Source organism: Eptatretus burgeri, chromosome 17 (assembly GCF_056783735.1).
Source record: "Eptatretus burgeri isolate ZD-2024b chromosome 17, Ebu_testis_v1, whole genome shotgun sequence".
Taxonomy (NCBI): domain Eukaryota; kingdom Metazoa; phylum Chordata; class Myxini; order Myxiniformes; family Myxinidae; genus Eptatretus; species Eptatretus burgeri.
In genome coordinates, this window is record NC_140977.1 from 35,829,582 (window position 1) to 35,850,163 (window position 20,582).

The 20,582-nt window shown below is 45.0% G+C and overlaps 1 protein-coding gene across 1 annotated transcript in view; it reads right to left on the reverse strand.

The window, feature by feature from the left end:
• LOC147009737 (CD81 antigen-like) overlaps window positions 1-20,582 on the reverse strand; it is a 47,730-nt gene that overhangs the window by 15,166 nt on the left and 11,982 nt on the right. Inside the window, exons 5-8 of the mRNA XM_085860864.1 lie at window positions 17,638-17,739; window positions 17,414-17,521; window positions 12,513-12,587; window positions 7,899-7,983 (exon numbers count right to left, since the gene is read on the reverse strand). Coding sequence (XP_085716990.1) covers window positions 7,899-7,983; window positions 12,513-12,587; window positions 17,414-17,521; window positions 17,638-17,739 — 370 coding nt within the window. The remainder of the gene's footprint in view (window positions 1-7,898; window positions 7,984-12,512; window positions 12,588-17,413; window positions 17,522-17,637; window positions 17,740-20,582) is intronic.

Below are 20,582 nucleotides of genomic sequence, written 5' to 3' on the forward strand. Positions count from 1 at the left end.
ATAGTAAAAGAAAAACGGCTATCCTGAAGAGTCGCAGCCCGACTGACTGACATTTATTCCCTCGAAACAACGGGTTTGGGCCTAACTACACATATACTTACAGAGATATCGCACCTAAGGGACCTGAATGGTGGTTTGCGAATTTCATCAACCACAACAATATATATATATATATATACATACATATATATATATATACATATATATATATATATATATATATATATATATATATATATACATATACATATACATATACATATACATATACATATACATGTACATGTACATGTACATGTACATGTACATGTACATGTACATGTACATGTATATTTATATGTACATATACATATACATATACATATATATATATATATATATATATATATATATATATATACATATACATATACATATATATATACATATATATCTTCTTCTTCTTCCTCTTTCGGCTTGCTCCCGCTAGGGGTCGCCACAGCGGACCAACTGTCTCCATTTTGCTCTATCCTCCACATCTTCCATTGACACTCCAACCACCCGCATGTCCGCCCTCACCGCATCCATGAACCTCTTCTTTGGCCTTCCTCTTCTCCTCCTGCCTGGCGGCTCCATCTTCAACATCCTTCTCCCGATATACTCCGTTTCCCTCCTGTGCACATGTCCAAACCATCTCAATCTCGCCTCTCTCACTTTGTCTCCAAACCGTCCTACCTGCGCTGTCCCTCTAATACACTCATTTCTTATCCTATCCATCCTCGTCACTCCCAACGAGAATCGCAGCATCTTTAACTCTGCCACCTCCAGCTCTGCTTCCTGTCTTTTTGTTAGCGCCACCGCCTCCAAACCATACAACATAGCTGGTCTCACTACCGTCTTGTATACTTTCCCCTTCACTCTTGCAGCTACCCTTCTGTCACAAATCACTCCTGCAACTCTTCTCCACCCACTCCATCCTGCCTGCACTCTCTTTTTCACTTCTCTCCCACACTCTCCGTTACTTTGGACAGTTGATCCCAAGTATTTAAACCAATCCACCTTCCCCACCTCAACTCCTTGCAACCGCACCATACCACCACCCTCCCTCTCATTTACGCACATGTACTCCGTCTTACTCCTATTGACGAACATTCCCCTTCTCTCCAGTGCGTACCTCCACCTCTCAAGGCTCGATTCAGCCTGCTCCCTACTCTCCCTACAGATCATGATGTCATCCGCGAACATCATGGTCCATGGAGACTCCAGTCTGATCTCGTCCGTCAACCTGTCCATCACCATTGCAAACAGGAAAGGGCTCAGAGTCGATCCTTGGTGCAATCCCACTTTAACCTTAAACCGGTCCGTCATTCCTACCGCACACCTCACCGCTGTCACACTGTCCTCATACATATCCTGCACGATCCTCACATACTTCTCCACCACTCCCGACTTCCTCATACAATGCCACAACTCCTCTCTTGGCACCCTATCATAAGCTTTCTCTAAATCCACAAACACACAATGTAACTCTTTCTGGCCTTCCCTATACTTCTCCATCAACATTCTCAAAGCAAACATCGCATCAGTGGTGCTCTTTCCTGGCATAAACCCATATTGCTGCTCACAGATCGTCACCTCTCCTCTCAACCGAGCTTCCACTACTCTTTCCCACAACTTCATCCTATCTTCAAGGGACCTGAATGGTGGTTTGCGAATTTCATCAACCACAACAATATATATATATATATATATATATATATATATATATATATATATATATATATATATATATACATATATATATATATATATATACATATACATATACATATAAATATACATGTACATATACATATACATATATATATATATACATATACATATACATATATATATACATATATATATATATATATATATAAATATATATATATATATACATATACATATATACATATACATATATATATATATATATACATACATACATACATATATATATATATATATATATATATATATATATATATATATATATATATATTGTTGTCAGGTCAGGTCAGGTATGGGAGCATGTGCCAGAACAGCGCGTCGCTGCGTCCACTTTCCGCCGGTACTCCAGGGGCCTCCGTCTGGCCATCCCCCAGGCAGATGCCAGGCCCATCCCCATCTCCTTGAGATGATGGTCAACCTGCTGCAACCATGAGGCACGTGGTCGGCCCACTGGCCTCCTCCACTCATGAGACTCCCTCGCTGAGAGAATCTGGTGAGCAGGATCAGCGTCAGGAAAACGAGCCACATGTCCATACAGCCGCAGCTGACGCTCACGGACTATGCAGGTAACAAATCTCATCCGAGTCTCTCTCAGCAACCGCTCGTTGGACACAAAATCCGACCAGCGATAGCCAAGGATTCTCCGAAGAGACCTGGTACCAAAGGAATTAAGTCTCCGTCTCAGATCCTTGGTCAAAGTCCAAGTCTCGCACCCATAGAGCAAGACTGGAAGTACCAAGGACCTGAAGACTCGGACTTTCGTCCTCCCGCACAGGTACCGGCAGCGCCACACCCCATGATCCAGTGAATCCATGACTCCCCAGGCCCGACCCAGACGTCTATTGACCTCCGGCTCACAACCTGCGGAGACATGAATATCACTGCCAAGGTAAGTGAATCTATCCACGACCTCAACATCCTCACCACAAACAGACACAGACAGGACAGCAGCATCCAAGATGTCACCGAAAGCCTGGATCTTTGTTTTGACCCAAGAAATCCTTAATCCCAACGGTTCCGACTCCTCATTCAGCACCTCGAGGGCCCCCAAGAGGATGTCTAAAGTCTCCGCAAAGATGACTGCATCATCTGCAAAATCAAGGTCCGAGATCTTGACATTGCCAAACGATGCACCGCAACTTGATCTCTCCGACATCCTCCCAAAAATCCAGTCCATACAAGTGCTGAAAAGTGTGGGGGCAAGTACACATCCCTGACGAACTCCAGTAACAACTGGAAATAAGTCAGAGGCGGTACCACCACACTTCACAGCACTCTCAGTACCAGAGTAGAGTTCAGACATCAAATCGATCAGTTTCGGTGGCACCCCACGAAGACCAAGAATCCTCCAGAGGACATCCCGATTCACTGAATCGAACGCTTTACAGAGATCAACATAGGCTGCAAGCAGCCCCTGCCGAAACTCTCGTCTGCGTTCAGTGAGGACACGAAGAGCAAGGATACGGTCAATCGTTGACCTCTTTGGTGTAAAGCCTGACTGCTCTGGACGCTGGTGCTCAAGCAGATGGTGGCGAACCCTATCAAGAATTATCCGAGCAAAGACCTTGCCCGGCACTGAGAGCAGCGTCACCCCTCGGTAGTTGTTGCAGTCTTGGCGATCACCCTTCCCTTTCCAGAGAGGGACAACAAGGCCCCTCTTCCAGTCAGTTGGGATGATGCCTGTGTTCCAGGCAGAGCACAAAACTGCATGCAACGACGCGAGTGCAGCATTTCCACCAGCCTTGAGAAGTTCAGCATGGATGCCACAGATCCCTGGAGCTTTGCCCCGTTTCAACTGGTTCACCGCAGCCCGTGTTTCCACAAGCGATGGTGGACCACAGTTGATTCGAGGGTCAGCAACAGGGATTGTAACACCCTTGACGTCCAACTCGACAGCTGGGGGATCAGCCTGGTACAACCGCTCAAAGTAACCGGCCCAGCGGGCCTTCACTTCAGACTCCTCTGTCAAGAGCCTACCACTCTCTGCTCGAACTGCAGTGCTCCGAGGGATGGGCTTGGATGAACGTAATGCGCGAATTCCCCTGTAAGCGGGACGAGAATCACCTGTCCACAGGTGATGCTCTACCCCTCACAGATTCCTCGCACATAGGCCTCCTTGTCCACCCTCAGTGCACGTACAGTTTTACGCCTCAGCTCCCTGAACAGCTCAGCTCTGCCATTCAGCCTGGCCCTGCGACTCTGGTCAATGGTATCCAGTGTCCCTTGAGAGACAAAATTCTTCTTTGCCCTGCGGTGAACTCCAAGGCATCCACCGGCAACATCAAGGACGGTGGTCTTGAAGGTGCTCCACAACTCTTCAGGACCCCCCAAAGCACCCAGACCCCCAAGTGTCCACTCAGCCTGTTCGCAAACTCCTCAGCTACTCTCTCATCCCTGAGCTTGGCAACATCCAGCCTCGGCTGGGATGGTACCATTCTCCAGGATTTAAGGTGCAGCTTTAGAGTTGCTACAACAAGCCTGTGGTCAGTATTGAGGAACTGAGCACTCCGGTAGACCCTGCAGTTCTGGATCATCCTCCAACGACCGTCAATGAGGACATGGTCAATCTCCTTTGCCACACCGCCAGCGTTGGAATACCAAGTCCAGCGATGAGCTTGCGGGCGCTGAAACCATGAACCAGCCACCCTAAGTCCATGACTTCTTGCAAAGTCAAGGAACTTAGTGCTATTCTGGTTCATAGTTCCTGACCCATGGGGACCAACACACACCTCATAACCATCCCTATCAGTTCCAGTCGATGCATTGAAATCCCCCAAGACTAGAAGTGTATCTCGTCTGGGGCACTGATCAACCACAGACTCGAGTGTGGCGTAGAATGCATCCTTCACGGTAAGATCACTCGCCTCCGGCGGAGCATAAATAGAGACCAGGGAAATGACACCTAAGGAGTGACGAATCCTTAATCTCATAATACGCTCGTTGACCGGTGTTACCTCAATTATCATTGGGGTCAGCTTATTGGACACAGCTACAGCAACTCCTTGGGTATGGTAACCATCAGAGCGACCAGACCAATAGTAGGTGTAACCACCCACCATTATCTCGCCGCAATCCGGTCTCCGAACCTCAGAGAGAGCTGCAATCCCGATGTCCAAACGCTTGAGCTCAGATGATAACAGAGACAGGTGATCATCCTCTCTTAGGGATAGGACATTCCAGGCACCCACCCGAAGGGACCGCCTCAGGTTAACCCAAGGAGACCGCCGTCTGGTGGACGACACCTCAGCACCACTCCGACACACTCTCCCGCAATCTGACCCAGGGATGTTACCCCGTGGTTTCCCTCCTATCAAAGATTGGGGTCCCGAAGGCTTTGCCCCAATCCCATCATCCGGTGAGCTGCCCTGCGAAGGGAAGCTGCACAGGAGGTACTCCCACGGAGTGGGTTTTCAGATTTTTTTGCGTTTTTGCGTTTTGCGGAATGAAGCGTTTTACGGTGGCTGGAGTGCAAATCCTGCCACCAACCTCCTAATAAGAAGTAACCCAACTGCAGGAGGACGTCCGCAGACACAGTTGGGCACTAGATATGGATGGCCATTGGCTCACAAGGAGCTCCTCCGCCCTTTGACAGGTTTTGTTTTTAATCCTGCTGGGTGTCCATATCCAAACACCCTCCTCACCAGAAAACCTGGTGGGGGAGACGGTTTAGTCGCCGACAACCCGACCATGGAACAGGTTAGTACAGGTTTACATGGTACCTGTAGCAGGTCACAGATCGAACCTGACCTGACAAACCTGACCTATATTGTTGTGGTTGACCAAATTCGCAAACCACCATTCAGGTCCCTTAGGTGAGATATCTCTGTAAGTACATGTGTAGTTAGGCCCAAACCCGTTGTCTAGAGGGAATAAATGTCATTCATGCGGGCTGCGACTCTTCAGGATCGCCGTTTTTCTTTTACTATCTTTATTTTGGACCAGCCGCCATTATTACCACCACCAACCACGTCTCAACAGCCATCACAACAACCACCAACCACAACCACCAACCACAACGCCGCTTCACAACAACAACCACCAACCACAACGCCGCTTCACAACAACAACCACCAACCACAACGCCGCTTCACAACAACAGCCACGACCTTTACCGTCACAACTCGCCACCATCGCATCACCGTCATTCCCACGCCACTTGTGGGCGCCGATGCTGGACTCGTGCAGGGCGCGCACCGAGCAGCGTGTTCAAAAACATCACGGACTTTCCGCAGAAAACGGATCAAAAACGACTCACGCCCACTTTTGTTCCGTCCAATCGGTGAGCGAGGGGCGAATTGGCCCCGCCTCCAGGGCGTTGGAGGGCGGTCGCTATATGCAAATTCATGGATCAAAAAGCATTCACGCCCACTTTTCCTCGGGCCAATGGGGAGCCAGCAAGAGAGGTGAAGGGTCGGAGGCAGAGGGTCAAGGGTGAAAGAGCGAAGCCACGGGGCTTATATGAACGGCTGTGTTCGTCAGTTGAGAGTGTGCGGAGTTCAAGAGAGTCGTCGGTGGAGCTGGAAAGAAGTGGTACTAGTCAGAGTGAAGAGGACGGAGCTGTGGAGAGGTGACGGCGGCGAAGGCGGACGAGGGGGTGCTCGCGTCGGTGCCGGGAGCTGCACAGGGAGAGGCCAGCAACGCGACCGAGGTGGAGGAGGAGACGCTCGCCGCGGGGCCCGAGACAGGGTGATATCCTCCTTCCCCCGAGCATCAGCAACCCCCTCCTGTTTCCCCCCGCGCTGAGATAGTGCGACAAAGGGGGCCCCCTTCCCACCCCCTACCAGACACTGTCCGCGAGGCCCGCGGAGTTGAGGCGCCACCGCCGCTCTGCGTCTCATCATCAGACGGTAGGCCCGACACGGTCTCGGCCCCAGGCCCCCCCTCATCCTGGAGGGTGGTTCTCTTTTCTTTTGCTTTGGGAATATGTGTTGGCGGCGCCGTCTGTGAAGTAAAATTGTATAAGTGTTGCCGTGTGCCCGGTAGTCGGTTAGATCTGCATTGTTGCATTTGCTTTTTGTGTAATATTGCATTGTCTTCTTCTTTTACATGTGCTTTTGGTGGAATTGTATATGTGTGCTTTCCGTTCATCGCGAAATAAATGTGCTTCATGTTGAACTGTTTTCCCGCTTCGCTTCGTCTTTTCTTTCATTGAATCTCCATCTTGCTTCACGTAAAGGGTTGGTCGTGGGCTAAAACGCCCGATAATTAATCGAACCGTCGAGGCCGACGAATAACACCGCTCGGTTATCCCGATAGTACGGAACGGGTCGCTTAAAGTGGCCCGTGTCCGAAGTCGACCTGTGGCGAGGTGCGATCGCCCGGTCTACCCTCCGTGTGGGTACTTAGGTAGGTCGAATTTGGCGAGCAACCCTATCCCACGCGGGGGCCGATTGGCACGATCGCGGTGAGACCGAAAGGTCCACCCGTGACTAGTTCCCGGCGTTAGTCCGAGAGGGTCACGACTGGATTGTCCGTCCGGTGGGCGACGTGCCGCGATTCGAGTTACGTGGCCGTTCGCACGCTGGCGGGCGCGAATCCGCAACAATATATATATATATATATATATATATATATATATATATATATATATATATATATATATATATATATATATATATATGTATATGTATATATATGTATATGTATGTATATGTATATATATATATATATATATATATATGTATATATATATAGGTATATATATATATATATATATATATATATATATATATATATATATATATATATATATATGTATATATATATATATATATATATATATATATATATATATATATATATATATATATATATATATATATATATATATATATATATATATATATATATATATATATATATATATATATATACGACAGAGATGGTTGTCCATTCGTCTGTTCACAGTTTATACTGATTGGCTGTGTGAGGCTTGGTGCATATACATACATACATACATACATAACAGGATAACAGGATCAGTCGAACACAAGAGCAGGTTAACGTTTTACCACCATATAAAACAGAATATAAAGAAAGATCTAAAGAGAGTTCAAAGATTAAATTTGACAATTAAAATTGTAGATAAAGAGCTGCACCGTTATTGAGATACTGTGGAGAACGTTCAGAAACAAATCATTTCTCACCTTCGACCAAATGCTGATACATCAAGACCTGTTGATTATCATGAATGGTGCAGCAACGAATCAGACTCCACACCATTCCCAAAATCTGAAAGGGAGGGGCAAAAGCATTTTCTTTTTGTAAAGTAATGTAATTTCAACGTGGGAACATAAAGCATCTTCCACCTTTGGAGCCATATACACTGATTACATGATATGCACCAAAATGAATAAAGAAAAGAAAGGGAAGAGTGGCTATATAAAATGAAGGGTATGGGAGTTGGTGATGGAAAGGGGAAGGTCGTGTATAATGTGCATTTTCCAGCTTGTAGCAATCACTTTTCCTCATTTTGACACATCATCATGAATGTACCATACATACTCGTGGCAGAGTGTCGGAGTTACCGAAGCAGTCTCTTCGCAAGAGTAATGCTGGGTGCTTTGTCATCCAATTCCCAATAGTCAGTCAGGAGCAGGGATTTGTAATTGTTTTTCAGGATGCCGGCGATAACTCACCGACTCTTCGTAAAATACACAGTGGGATATTTACACGTCCACCAATGATTATTGCCGGCTTAAGATCCTTCTGATGAACAGTGCACACATGGAGCCCTCACCCTGCATGTGAAACACCAGGGTTACAGTTTATATATACTGTCGTGTCCGACGGTTCTGTTGACACAGTCTGTGCCGGGGTACAAGACGGTCCCCACAAAGGCCCGAAACGGTGTTTGCGTTCACTTGATTCTCGATATTGAGATACTGTGCTCACTTAATTGTAAAATTCCCCAAAGTTCACCCAAGTGAAGCCAAACCTGGCGGTGCAACCTGCGGGAGAAAAAGGGTGGGAAAACGTTTCTTGCAATTAAAATGTTTATTGAAAAATAAAATATGGGTAAACAAGACGATGAATACAATGGGACGAACCAAGCGGTCGACAGACAAGGAGAGATTAGGGACATGCAAACTTGTGTACAAAAGGAAATAAATATAACCTGCTATGGTTCCGAAATACCAGACTCGCACAGGAACAAAGGGCCAGGTGAGGGCTTGAGCAGGCACGAAGCTGATGACATGCAGGATGACAATGTTTGTGGCTGCAGTGCAGCGACGGTTGTACGCGAATGTGAAGAGGCACGAAGATGATACAGGGCGATGTCATCAAACCCCCTACCAATCCCCAAATCCTCAATGTCCCCTTCTGAACCCTAAGGCTTCAATCCCCTCCACAACACCTCAACCCCCCCCCCCCAATACACCCACTGAACACAGAAACAGCGATTTAAACAGCAATGGCATGGCTCCTACGTGTCATGGCCCATCACAGTCACCTGTCCAACTCACAATCATATGAGACATGTGGAAACCCCATGGAATTGCAACTTTCAAGTGACCATGAGCAGCCTAATTGTGCCAATAAACGACCTAAAACCAACTATCTTCTTCCTGATGCTTAAGTCACCGATTATTATCGTTGAGTCAATAGAACGTCATGAACAAATTATGGAACAATAGTCGATGCAAGTCACACTAGTTGAACATAACGTCATTCAAAATTTATGCAGTGTACCACTTCCGTTCGTCCGATACCCGGGGTGGGTATCTTTGTGACTTAACTGTGTAAATAAATGCTTCCCCATGTCCTTTATTCGCCTTCCCCGTTTACTCATTAAATACGCACGTCAAGTCACTTGGTCTCTGAGCGATTTGAGTTGCCCTGATCACTTACGGCTTGAGTTATTAATCCTCCATTAAAGGACAGATTGGATTTGGGTCGATACTTATCATCCACACAGAAAACACCCTGAGTCTGACACCGTGACCACTCAAACCAACATTTGGGTGCTGGGTGCTGGGTGTGAGGGTGTACCAGCACGTCGCTTAACTGACTCAGACATTCCATCGAAGCATGGTAGCGACCGCCTCTCCCTGCCTGTAGGCCCTCCACTCTCAACCTGCACAATTAAATTGTCTATTTGTGTGCATACATTATTTCAATCATGTTCCACAATGATTTGTTTAATTTTTTGTCTCTAATATGTATTTAAGTGAAGGTTAAGTAAAGTTAGGGTGACCAAAATATTTTCCCTGGCAACGTATCCCCCCCCCCCCATTATACCATGTATATGGGAAAATATATAATGTAAATAGGTTTCTTATAACCTCACAGTTTTTAGGAACACATACACAGTGCAAATCAGCGACTTGCTTTATAGACATCATTAAAAGTAAATAATGACAGTTGGTTCCTTTCACAATCAATGTCGCAATAGTCTCAGAACTCCTCAGATAAAGACTTTTATCAATTTTAATAAAATATTAATTTTAAAGATCATTTTTTTTTAAAATCTGGAAGTTTAGCGCTCCTGAAGCAGTCTTGTACATCAACCACCCTTTTACACTGTAATTAGAGGATGTTGAGTTGCAGTTTAAGAGATGGAGGCTTTATTGATCACTATCAAACAGTGTGAATCAGCATGGTACATCGCCATTATGGTGGCCTCTTATTTACGCCGATACACACGCCCTGCCCTCGAATGCTATATACCAATATATTGCATTGTTCTTGAAAGTATTATGAAAGAGATTTGTTTTCTTCAATCTTCAAGTATATAAGTGAATGTTTAAAGAGGTTCAACACCAATGACTATCGGAACAGCAAGAGCTTCGCTCAAAAGACACAAGAGGAAGAAGGAACATACAAACTTATGTACAATGAAAGAAACTAATACTAGAACCCAGCCAGTGGCCACGAAGAATGAACAGACTCAAACCAGACAGTGGGGTAGCAGGCGAACACTTTATCAATGCAAACTGTTCTTTAGTCCACCACAATGGGGGCTTATGCTTGGTGTTGGCTTAACGGTTAGGGTGGCGAGCTTGGGATCCAAAAGTCCTGAGTTCAAATCCCGTTTTGCTATTGAATTAATACCAGGTGGGGTTGACTCTGCCCGTCATCCTTCTGAGGTCGGCAAAATGAGTGCCAGCATGCTGGGATTATTGAGCCATTTGAGTATCCTGTGTCGGAGTGGCGACCCGTCTAGGATTGTGTCCAATAGCCCAGGAGACTCCTTCGGCAGCACCAACGCTCTGTACAGAGTATGGTCCCGATGGAATGGAATGGTGACTTGAGAAGGCTCAGGTCATGAAGGATGCCTGGAATGATGAGTGATGAGGAGCAACTTTGTGGCCCTCCGAGGCTGCCCGGACTTTACCTCTCCTACAGTCTCTTCTCCTGTCTCATGTTACCGCGTCTCAGTATTTTTTCCCCACAGAGATCGCACCCTTCTGCACAGCGGGTCCTCTGACCTGCCCTCAGTACACGGTGAGACATCATTGGCCACCGCTTCTGGTGGGTGGTGCTACGAGCTCCAGCATTCCATCCATCTCCAAGGCTCTTCAGCAGACTATGCCACCATGGTTTGCATTTTGCAAGCCAAACAATTCATGATGGAACCAAAGTGGCGTTACTTTACAAGCCCTCGACCAAGCCTTGCCTGTACAGAAGGTTGTACACAATACAACCTTACTCCATACGGTTCTAAGATTAAGATCGCAACCTTCTTGGTGCACACATGACATACGACTTACCCCTAACAGATCCCTAATACAGGAGTAAATCTCAGTGATTCGAACACACGGTCCACACTATTCATAGCACATTCTAGCTATGGATCCCTGCTCCCTGCTTCCCTTCAACCTAACAACACAGGATACCAATTCTGGGGGAATACAGCCATTCACATTTCTGGGGGTGGGGGCAGGGAAAGGGGAAAAATAAATAAATAAATAAAACGAGCAAGTCGCAATTGCGGGAAAAATTAAGCAACCTGCAATTCTTGGGGAATTAATCCGTCTGTAAGGTCAAGCTATTTGCTCGTGTAATAAAAATAAAACAACTATCTTCATAAACATTTGCAATGCAGAAAAGTTACTTATTCGTTTTTGCTTTGTCCATCTCAGCAATTTCTCAGGGCTAACAGAATAACTGGGATACAGCGTACTCGCTTTAATTCACAATCTGATTATAAACTGTAATTCTGGTGCTGCACAGGTAAGGAGTTACATCAATAAGTTTGTCGTCCGTCAGAGAAACGTCAGGCTGGGTGCCTCGTCTGTTATCACCGTGTGCCTACATCCCCTTCAAATTAGAGCATCTGCTTTGGGTCTGATAAACCAGGGCTCAATACTGACCATGGCTGAGTCACACCAAAGAGTTTCAAAACTATATGTGCTGCTTTGTTGCTTGATGCTCAGTGTATAGAGGACGGAGCATGGACAAACCAGGTAGATTAGCATCCGATGGGGATGAGAGTGGGGGAGATAGATTTATCCCAAATTGCCATTCCAAAATGTCATAGCTGGCACCGGAAAGTTATAGGTCACTTTGTCCAAGGTCACTGTGTGTTTGTCTGAAGTCACGTCCAGTGTTGCTTAATGTCCCTGTTTGCATGTGTGTGCATAATTTACATTACAGCTTCAAAATGTGCCTAAGACCATGTAAAACAAAACAAAAAAATACAAACAAAAAAAATACAACCAAGCACAATACATTATACCTATCAAGATGAGGGAATAGTGGGATATGATGGAACAAGTGGAAATCAAAATAACTGGATTGGCAACTGCACAACTTACCAGGAAGAGACCAACCACACTTCCCATAATGAGCACAAATGTCAAGGATGTCTGGTCGATGCGGGTGTGACAATCCTGAAAAAGTAGGCATCATGTTAGTGACTGTTATTCCCGTCCAGTACAGAATAACAAATACCTGGGGATGGGAAAGGAGTTGAGGAGGGTTGGGGGGGGGGGTCTTTACAATGAAAAAATATATATATATATTTTGACAATCCCATTAATACTGTTGTGGTTCTGCAAAACTGCATGCCTCTAGGGCAATGGCACCAACATACAGTGATCCCCAGGCAGTTATGTTGTTAGTCTTCGTGCAGTCAGACCTTCCCCTCATGTCTAGTGGGTTAACGAGACAAAGTGCTTTGCAGGGGTCTAATAGTTCAGGTCTATTCACTATCTCCATCCCCTATTCTGATTTCTACTCCAACCCTTTCCTTTTAGCCATGGTACAAGCAAGCGCAGCACACACGCCATGCAAAATGCGATGAGTAATAAGCACACTACGATGCCTCCTGTGGCTTGGAACCACCACACTACGATGCCTCCTGTGGCTTGGAACCACCACACCCTTCCAATAAACACTACACAACCCACGCACAGGCATCGCGCGCCATTATTTCATTCAAATCTGAGCGGCAATTTCCAACAGGCATCTCACCTTGCTTCACACCTCGCTCATCAAACCTCACCACTTTGACCACAAATGCCTCCCACACACGGGAAAAAATATTTCCGCACCCCCTCGTACCACTGCATCACTACAATTCACCACTATACAGAGGAGTGCTGCACGACTCGGACTGTCCTCGGACCGTGCGATGCAGGGCCGAGCAACCGATGTTAGTAGTTCGACCGCATCGTGCAGGGGACGTCCTGGATGGGCACACAAAATTGATCCGACCCTCATCCAGTCACCAGATCATGGCAATACAGGGGCGGTGAGGAGGGGTTGCAGGAAGGGTGATCCGAGAGTTTGGTACGGGGCTCAAGTGTGCATTTTGGCTCATGAGAGGGGGCCCGTAGGTGCGGGGGGAGTCCATTGCTAATCATCATTCAGACCGCACTCGGAGCATGTTCAGAGCCAAGGTGCTGGCTCATACCCTATATTGAGTCAGGAGCCGGATGGGCGACTGAGACAGTTTTGAGATGAGCCGGATGGGCGACTGAGACAGTTTCCGGCTTCGGAGCCTGGCAGGGCATGCCTAAGGCCGCTGTGGCCCAATAGAGGAGTGGGATTCGGGTCACAGCGCGCGGCTTTTGGATCATGACCCCACCCTTCACCTGGGGCTTATAAAAGGCGGAGCAAGGAGCTGTTCACTCTCTTCTCTGCCCCCTTCTTCTCTGCTCCTCTCGGCTCTTCATTAGCTGCTCTTCGTTGTCTCCCCTTCGCTGGCTCTTCGCTCCCTGTTGGTGTGCGATTGTGAGGACGTGCTTCTTCCTGAGGACCTGGACTGGGACGACTGCCGAGAGTCCCAGCAGGGCTGTAAACATTTCGCCACCATCGTGCAGCCAGACTGACCAGTGCAGAGTGCACATTGCCACGAGCCCTGGCAAAGTGACTAAGCCAGAGATAACGCGCCACATCTCGAGGTGGAAACACTCAGGCAGAGCGTCCCAAGGAGGTACACACGACACCAACAGACCTATACACGGCTAGATTAAGGATCTTTTGCCTCACCCATCTTATCTTATCTTATCTCTCTCTCTCTCTCTCTCTCTCTCTCTCTCTCTCTCTCTCTCTCTCTCTCTCTCTCTCTCTCTCTCTCTCTCTCTCTCTCTCGTCTTATTTGGATGCACAAAAGAGCATCATTACTGACTCGCAATCTCATTTTCCTCTGACACGACACCACACCCCCCACATTGCACTACACCACACCTTAGACGTGCCAGTATTCCTCCCTCTTACCTCTCCCCTCTCCCTAAGCGTACCTGGTTGTGTTGGTCCATCGACCACGCCAGGTATTTGGAGGCCGCTTATCCTCATCTGCTCTCTTTCTCTCTGGGCAATATCTAATCTTCTCCAGGTGTGTGTGTGTGTATGTGTGTATGTGTGTATGTGTGTATGTGTGTATGTGTGTATGTGTGTATGTGTGTGTGTGTGTGTGTGTGTGTGTGTGTGTGTGTGTGTGTGTGTGTGTGTGTGTGTGTGTGTGTGTGTGTGTGTGTGTGTGTGTGTGTGTGTGATGGCACCTGGCCTAGTTTAAGTTAAGATTGTAGAAGTGATAACAGAATAAGTCTGCTCTGTGTCTGCTTTTGTAAAATTGCTTGCCTTTTGCCGCACCCCACAAATTCCTTGCTTTCCCTGCTGTACATACGAATAAACCCCATTCACTGTGCCACATACCTTTCATCGCCATTGTAAATAAATGCTTTGTGTAGAAATGTTCCCAACTCGTTTCTGTCTTTTCCTTCATTGGTCCAGCATGGTTCGCACTCGAGTCTAGCCAAGGCATTATCTCCCAACGATCTGTTCCCTCGCCAGTACGCTCTTGGCAGTTACACTCAGCTGCATCTGATCTGGTAAGGTGATCCGGTTTGAGCAAGGCGTATCGAGGACGTGTCCCCCGGTAATTAAACCACGTGCCCTTGAGCAAAACGGTATCAGACAGAGAACCCTAAATCACGTGGTCGAGTTATTGGCGTTCGCGGTCGATTAGCAACCCGCCGCTTCACGAAGTTATTCATGTGCGACAGCTTGCGATTCCAGAGTCTGGTGGGAACACGGAGTAGCTCACCCCCTGGTGGTCTTCTCAGCCCCGACCCAACACTGGAGGAAAACATGCTTGAAGTCTCCCATATATATATATATATATATATATATATATATATATATATATATATATATATATATATATATATATATATATATATATATATATATATATATACATATCTCTTCTTCTTCTTTCGGCTGTTCCCGTCAGGGGTCGCCACAGCGGATCATCCATATGATCCGCATAGTGATTTGGCACATGTTTTACGCCGGATGCCCTTCCTGACGCAACCCTGGTCGCCTCTTATAACACAGGGATATGGTACACCTATTTTAACCAGGGTATACACCGGCCCAGTATACTGGTACTCATTTTGCCGACCTCGGAAGGATGACAGGCTGAGTCAACCCCCTGGTGTATTAATTCAGTGGCCCAACGGGGCTTGAACTCAGGACCTTTTGGATCCCAAGCCGCTGCCCTAACCACTGCGCCAACACCAGGCATATATATATATATATATATATATATATATATATATATATATATATATATATATATATATATATATATATATATATATATATATATATATATATATATATATATACATACATACATACATACATACATACATATATACATATATAATGTTTTTTTGTGTTTAATTACTGTTTTATGACTGTTCTGAACAATTTGTCACAAAAGGACTTTAGAAAAGTCTTGCAATTACGTTCTGAAAATAATCTTCTCGTTTGCCGAGATGAGATCAAAATTATGTTTTCAAACTTCGCCAGACACCTTGCTGTTTGACATTTCATCATGAAAACGAGTTTTCAAAAGGTGCAGTTGAGGTGATGGTTAACAAAATAAATCATGGCAAAACACACGTCAAAAAAGTTTGAAAGGTTACATGCAATAAGTTGCTGTGCTCTGCAATACTGTCATTTCATACCCTCTATCACCTTGCTCTTCCATGAGCTTTGATCTTGCAGAGCGAAAATAAGATCATTAGCTTTCTCAACAAATATCAGATTGTTTTTTTTTAATCTCTATCATCATGGCATGCAGCATGTATCAACGACTGATATTTCTGGACACAAAAATTAAATCCGTTTATATCTGGACATTCCATTTAATCACAACACATGAAAGAGCTAAATTATAGAGAAAGACTAGTTCAATTAAAAGGGAGGGGAGGAATATATGCACGAAATTAAGTGAAGGGGAGTAGCAGGATGAAAAGGATGAGGTAGTGTAAAGCTGGGAAGTGGGTATGGGAGGGACCGTGAGGTGGCGATTGACAGTGGAAGGGAAGAGCATGAGACAGAGTCGGGTCCACAAGGAAGATAAAAGTCAGATGAAGGAATCGAGGTGAACATCAAGGTAGGTGTTGGGAAGGCTAACTATAAATAATAAATTTGCAACAAATGTCATGGATTAAGTAATGTGCAAAAAGTGGTTTTAAAAGGGGAAAAAAAAAACCTTCCTTAAGTCACAAATTCTCTGCCAATTCAAGAGCAAATCCTTCCAAAGTATTTAAGACACAATCCTTTTGTGCTCCAATTCCTTAACAGAGTATAACAGAGAATCGGAGCACAAAAGGATTGTCTTAAATACTTTGGAAGGATTTGCTCTTGAATTGGCATAGAATTAGTGACTTCAGGAAGGTCTCACTGGGTGACAGAGTATTATACGTCCCAGACTCACTCATAACTCGATCTCTCATGGCATGCATCTCAATGTGATGTGAGTGAGCAAACAACCATTTGATCTTCCCAAATGTTTGTGAAAATGCACCATCCACTTCGATAAAAGGAATGCAGCTTCGATGAAAGAAGTTGGCCATGGCAGCATTCGCCACGGTTCGTTTTAAATTACAAGCTTATAACTGAAAGCATGACCATCGTGCCTTCATCTCGAAGATAACATGGGACCCACATGACTTGAAAACAAAATAATTCACAGCACTTCTATATTGTGATTCACAACAAATTCCCCCAAAATAATTTCTGCAGCATTTACTGCTGCAATGACATCAGAACACCAAATCCAGTTTTCCCATCAAATGAGTTCTCTTGATCCACATATGATGCGAGGCACAAGTTAATTGCATCAAAAATTCTGAAAGGACAATTCAGTGCTTTAAACACACAGATGAGATCCTCCAAAGCATTTCAAACTCCTCACCTTTAGGGAATTTGAAATGATGCTCACAAATCCATGATCATTTGGACAAACATCATTGACAAAGGTTTCAATGACAGCAGATAAAGCATTGCTGCCACAGCAATCCAGCTGCAGGCAGATGTTAAGACAGATCAACACTTGCTTGTAAAGAAAAATCAATAATGATACAGGGCTATAAGGGAAATATCAAGAAGATAGATAACGTATTATAAAGGATAACATACCATCTTGTGAATGAGATTTAAAATAATTTTGGAATAAGAGGATCGTGTCTTCCAATATTCGGAATAGAGGTTGTCATAGAAACTTTTCAGCCCGTTTGAGACCTGAACAAAAGTGAAACAAAACACATCATTAAGGCATTCTTTTGCATCAAGTTTAATAGACAAAAACTGGCTCATTATTTCTGCAATTAAAACGGTTGTAACTTGAGGTCATAGAACAGCTTCTTCCCTCCCCCCACCCCCCCCCCCACAGTGTTAAAATTTACATTTCAATCTATCTATAATTCCAGCAATCTCTGTGTATGTGTCTTGTCTATCTGTCTGTATGTGTGCGTGTCTGCGACCGCCGTTTCTCGACAACCCCTGGTCTGATCTAATTGAAACTTGCCAGCAATATTGCTGGGGACCTGAGGATGTGCCTTTTCAAGATTTGATATTAATCGGACAAGCGGTTTCCAAGTTACGGCCATTTATTTGCCAACCGATAACAGGACACGGTGCTATGACATCACTATTGACGTCACAATTAAAAAAAAAATGTTTTTTTTGTATGTACGGGCACGCACGTACGACCACACACGTACTGGCATTTTACACGTATGGGCACGCACCTACGTGCAAAAAAAATTTATTGTGACGTTAATAGTGACGTCATAGTACCGTGTCCTGTCATTGGTTGGCAAATAAATGGCCGTAACTTGGGAACCGCTTGTCCAATTAATATCAAACCTTGAAGAGGCACATCCTCAGGCACCTCCGGGACCGCAGCTACGGGCACGCACGAGTTTCAATTAAAAGCAAATAATGATTTTAAAGGTCATATAAAAACAATTCAGGAAGTTTAGCACTGTTTGTGCAGTCTTATACACCACTTTATATAACATGTCCAAGTACTATGACACTGGAGGTTTTTGGAAGCGGAAAGAAGGTGATTTGTGTTCTACAGTGTTCAAGTATATTATTAAATGGAAATAACATAAATATTTTAAATGATGGATAAAAATAATAATTCCGGAAGTTTACCGCCAACCCGTTGATGCAGTGCCTGTTGCCCAACCTTATCTAACACGTTACATGAGTTCTTCGTGCCTGTTGTTTGTGTCCTTTATGACGTCCATAAAAACAGTAAGTTTTCTGTTTGGAATGATTTTCAGTTTTGTTTGACTGCCAGGCAGGCGGACGGAATAAATATATTATCTCACTCCTCTCTGCGCATGCGTGGTTGGGACAAATTCAGAGCCGAAGTACTGTCGGACTCCAATATTTGCAGGGTCCATGGATGTGTCAGGGCATCGTTTTAACGACGTATATTTTTTGTTATTTTACATGGTCTCGGCTCATAGAAAAGCGGTTACACAGAACAAATCAGAACACAACATAACAAAGGGAACAGCAGGAGAAAGGTGAAACACCAACAACAGGGTGGAGGAAGAAAGTAGACAGAGACGGACAAACGAGGGATGCAGCTAACGATGGATGAGGTGTAAAAGAAAACGCAAAGGGTGGGCAATATGGATATGTGAGCAAAATTGTGTTTGAACAGTTTGTGATTTTGTCAAGGTCTGAGGAGAGGGAAGAAGCTGCTGCCCGTTCCAGCATCTTCACGAATCTCACCAGGCAGTTTACAATACAATACTGTCATCTACAGTCAAAATTAGCTCATCACATCAAGCAATTTATATTACAATTTACCGATGTGTGCTAAACGAAGCTTATAACATGTAACCATCAAATTAAATCGTTCATTTATATGCATTTACGAGTATTTAAATTTACTAGAACATGTAGCTTTTAACTACCGGGCGTAGTGGCTTGCGCCTGTAATCTGGCTACTCGGAGGCTTGGGTTGGAGCATCGCTTGAGGACGGGCGCTCTGCGCTATGAGAGGGTGTAGGGCAGCCTGGAATCATGGCGAAACCCAATCCTTATCCCTGTGTCATAAAAGGTGACCAGGGTTGCGTCAGGAAGGGCATCCGGCGTAAAACCTGTGCCAAATCAGTATGCGGATCATAACGGATGATCCGCTGTGGCGACCCCGAATGGGAGCAGCCAAAAGAACAACAACATGTAGCTTTTAACTGGCAGACCCCTTAAACACTGAGGGACTCAATATACCAATTCCACCTGTAGATCCTTTTGACTTTTTAAGTGCACTTTAGACCCTTACATATTTAAGACCCTTTAAACTCCTTTCAGGTCGAAGAAGGTTTAAGGGTTCTTTCACTGGGCAAAGACTAATGGAACGTTTTTAGTCAATTCAGGACCCGCTCATCCTCCATAGTTTTCACTATACGAATACAATCGTGTCATCAGGCCTTTCAGCCCCCACAAGGCCCTAATTTTCCATCAAATCAAACTGAAAATCAACTTTATCACCTAATGCACCCCAACTACGACCGTACTCCATTGGGAGACGAGCGTCTATCCCAACTTCGGGACTATTCATTTATTTTACTGTCGACTACTTTCGACACAAAAATGTTTACGGGGTGACACCAGCCGATCTTATGAAACTATGCTTGCGAACATGACTGGACTGTCTAACTCTAACTCCTGACATGGCATCGGCCGTTTACAAAAATTAATCGAGCAATAGACTTCATCGCAACAATGCAGTGCATCACTCCATAAACATTGGGGACACGTTGTTTGTCAAAAACTTTGGTAGCAGAGAAGTGTGGTTGCCAGGTAAGGTTCATAACAACGTGGGACCGTTGTCCTACAGGAACAAACAGGAGGACAATCGTGTCATCGAGAGACACCTTGATAATGTTCCCTATCGGTTTTGTGACCCGGTCATCTCCATCACAGGTGATTTCTCACCACTTCCCAAATCAACAAATGATGTTTTTCCACTAATGACTTCACTGTAACAGCACCACGGGCAATCATCCAGAGTGAGAATGGTGCCTATCTGCCTGGATTTGTGGCCAATATATATATAT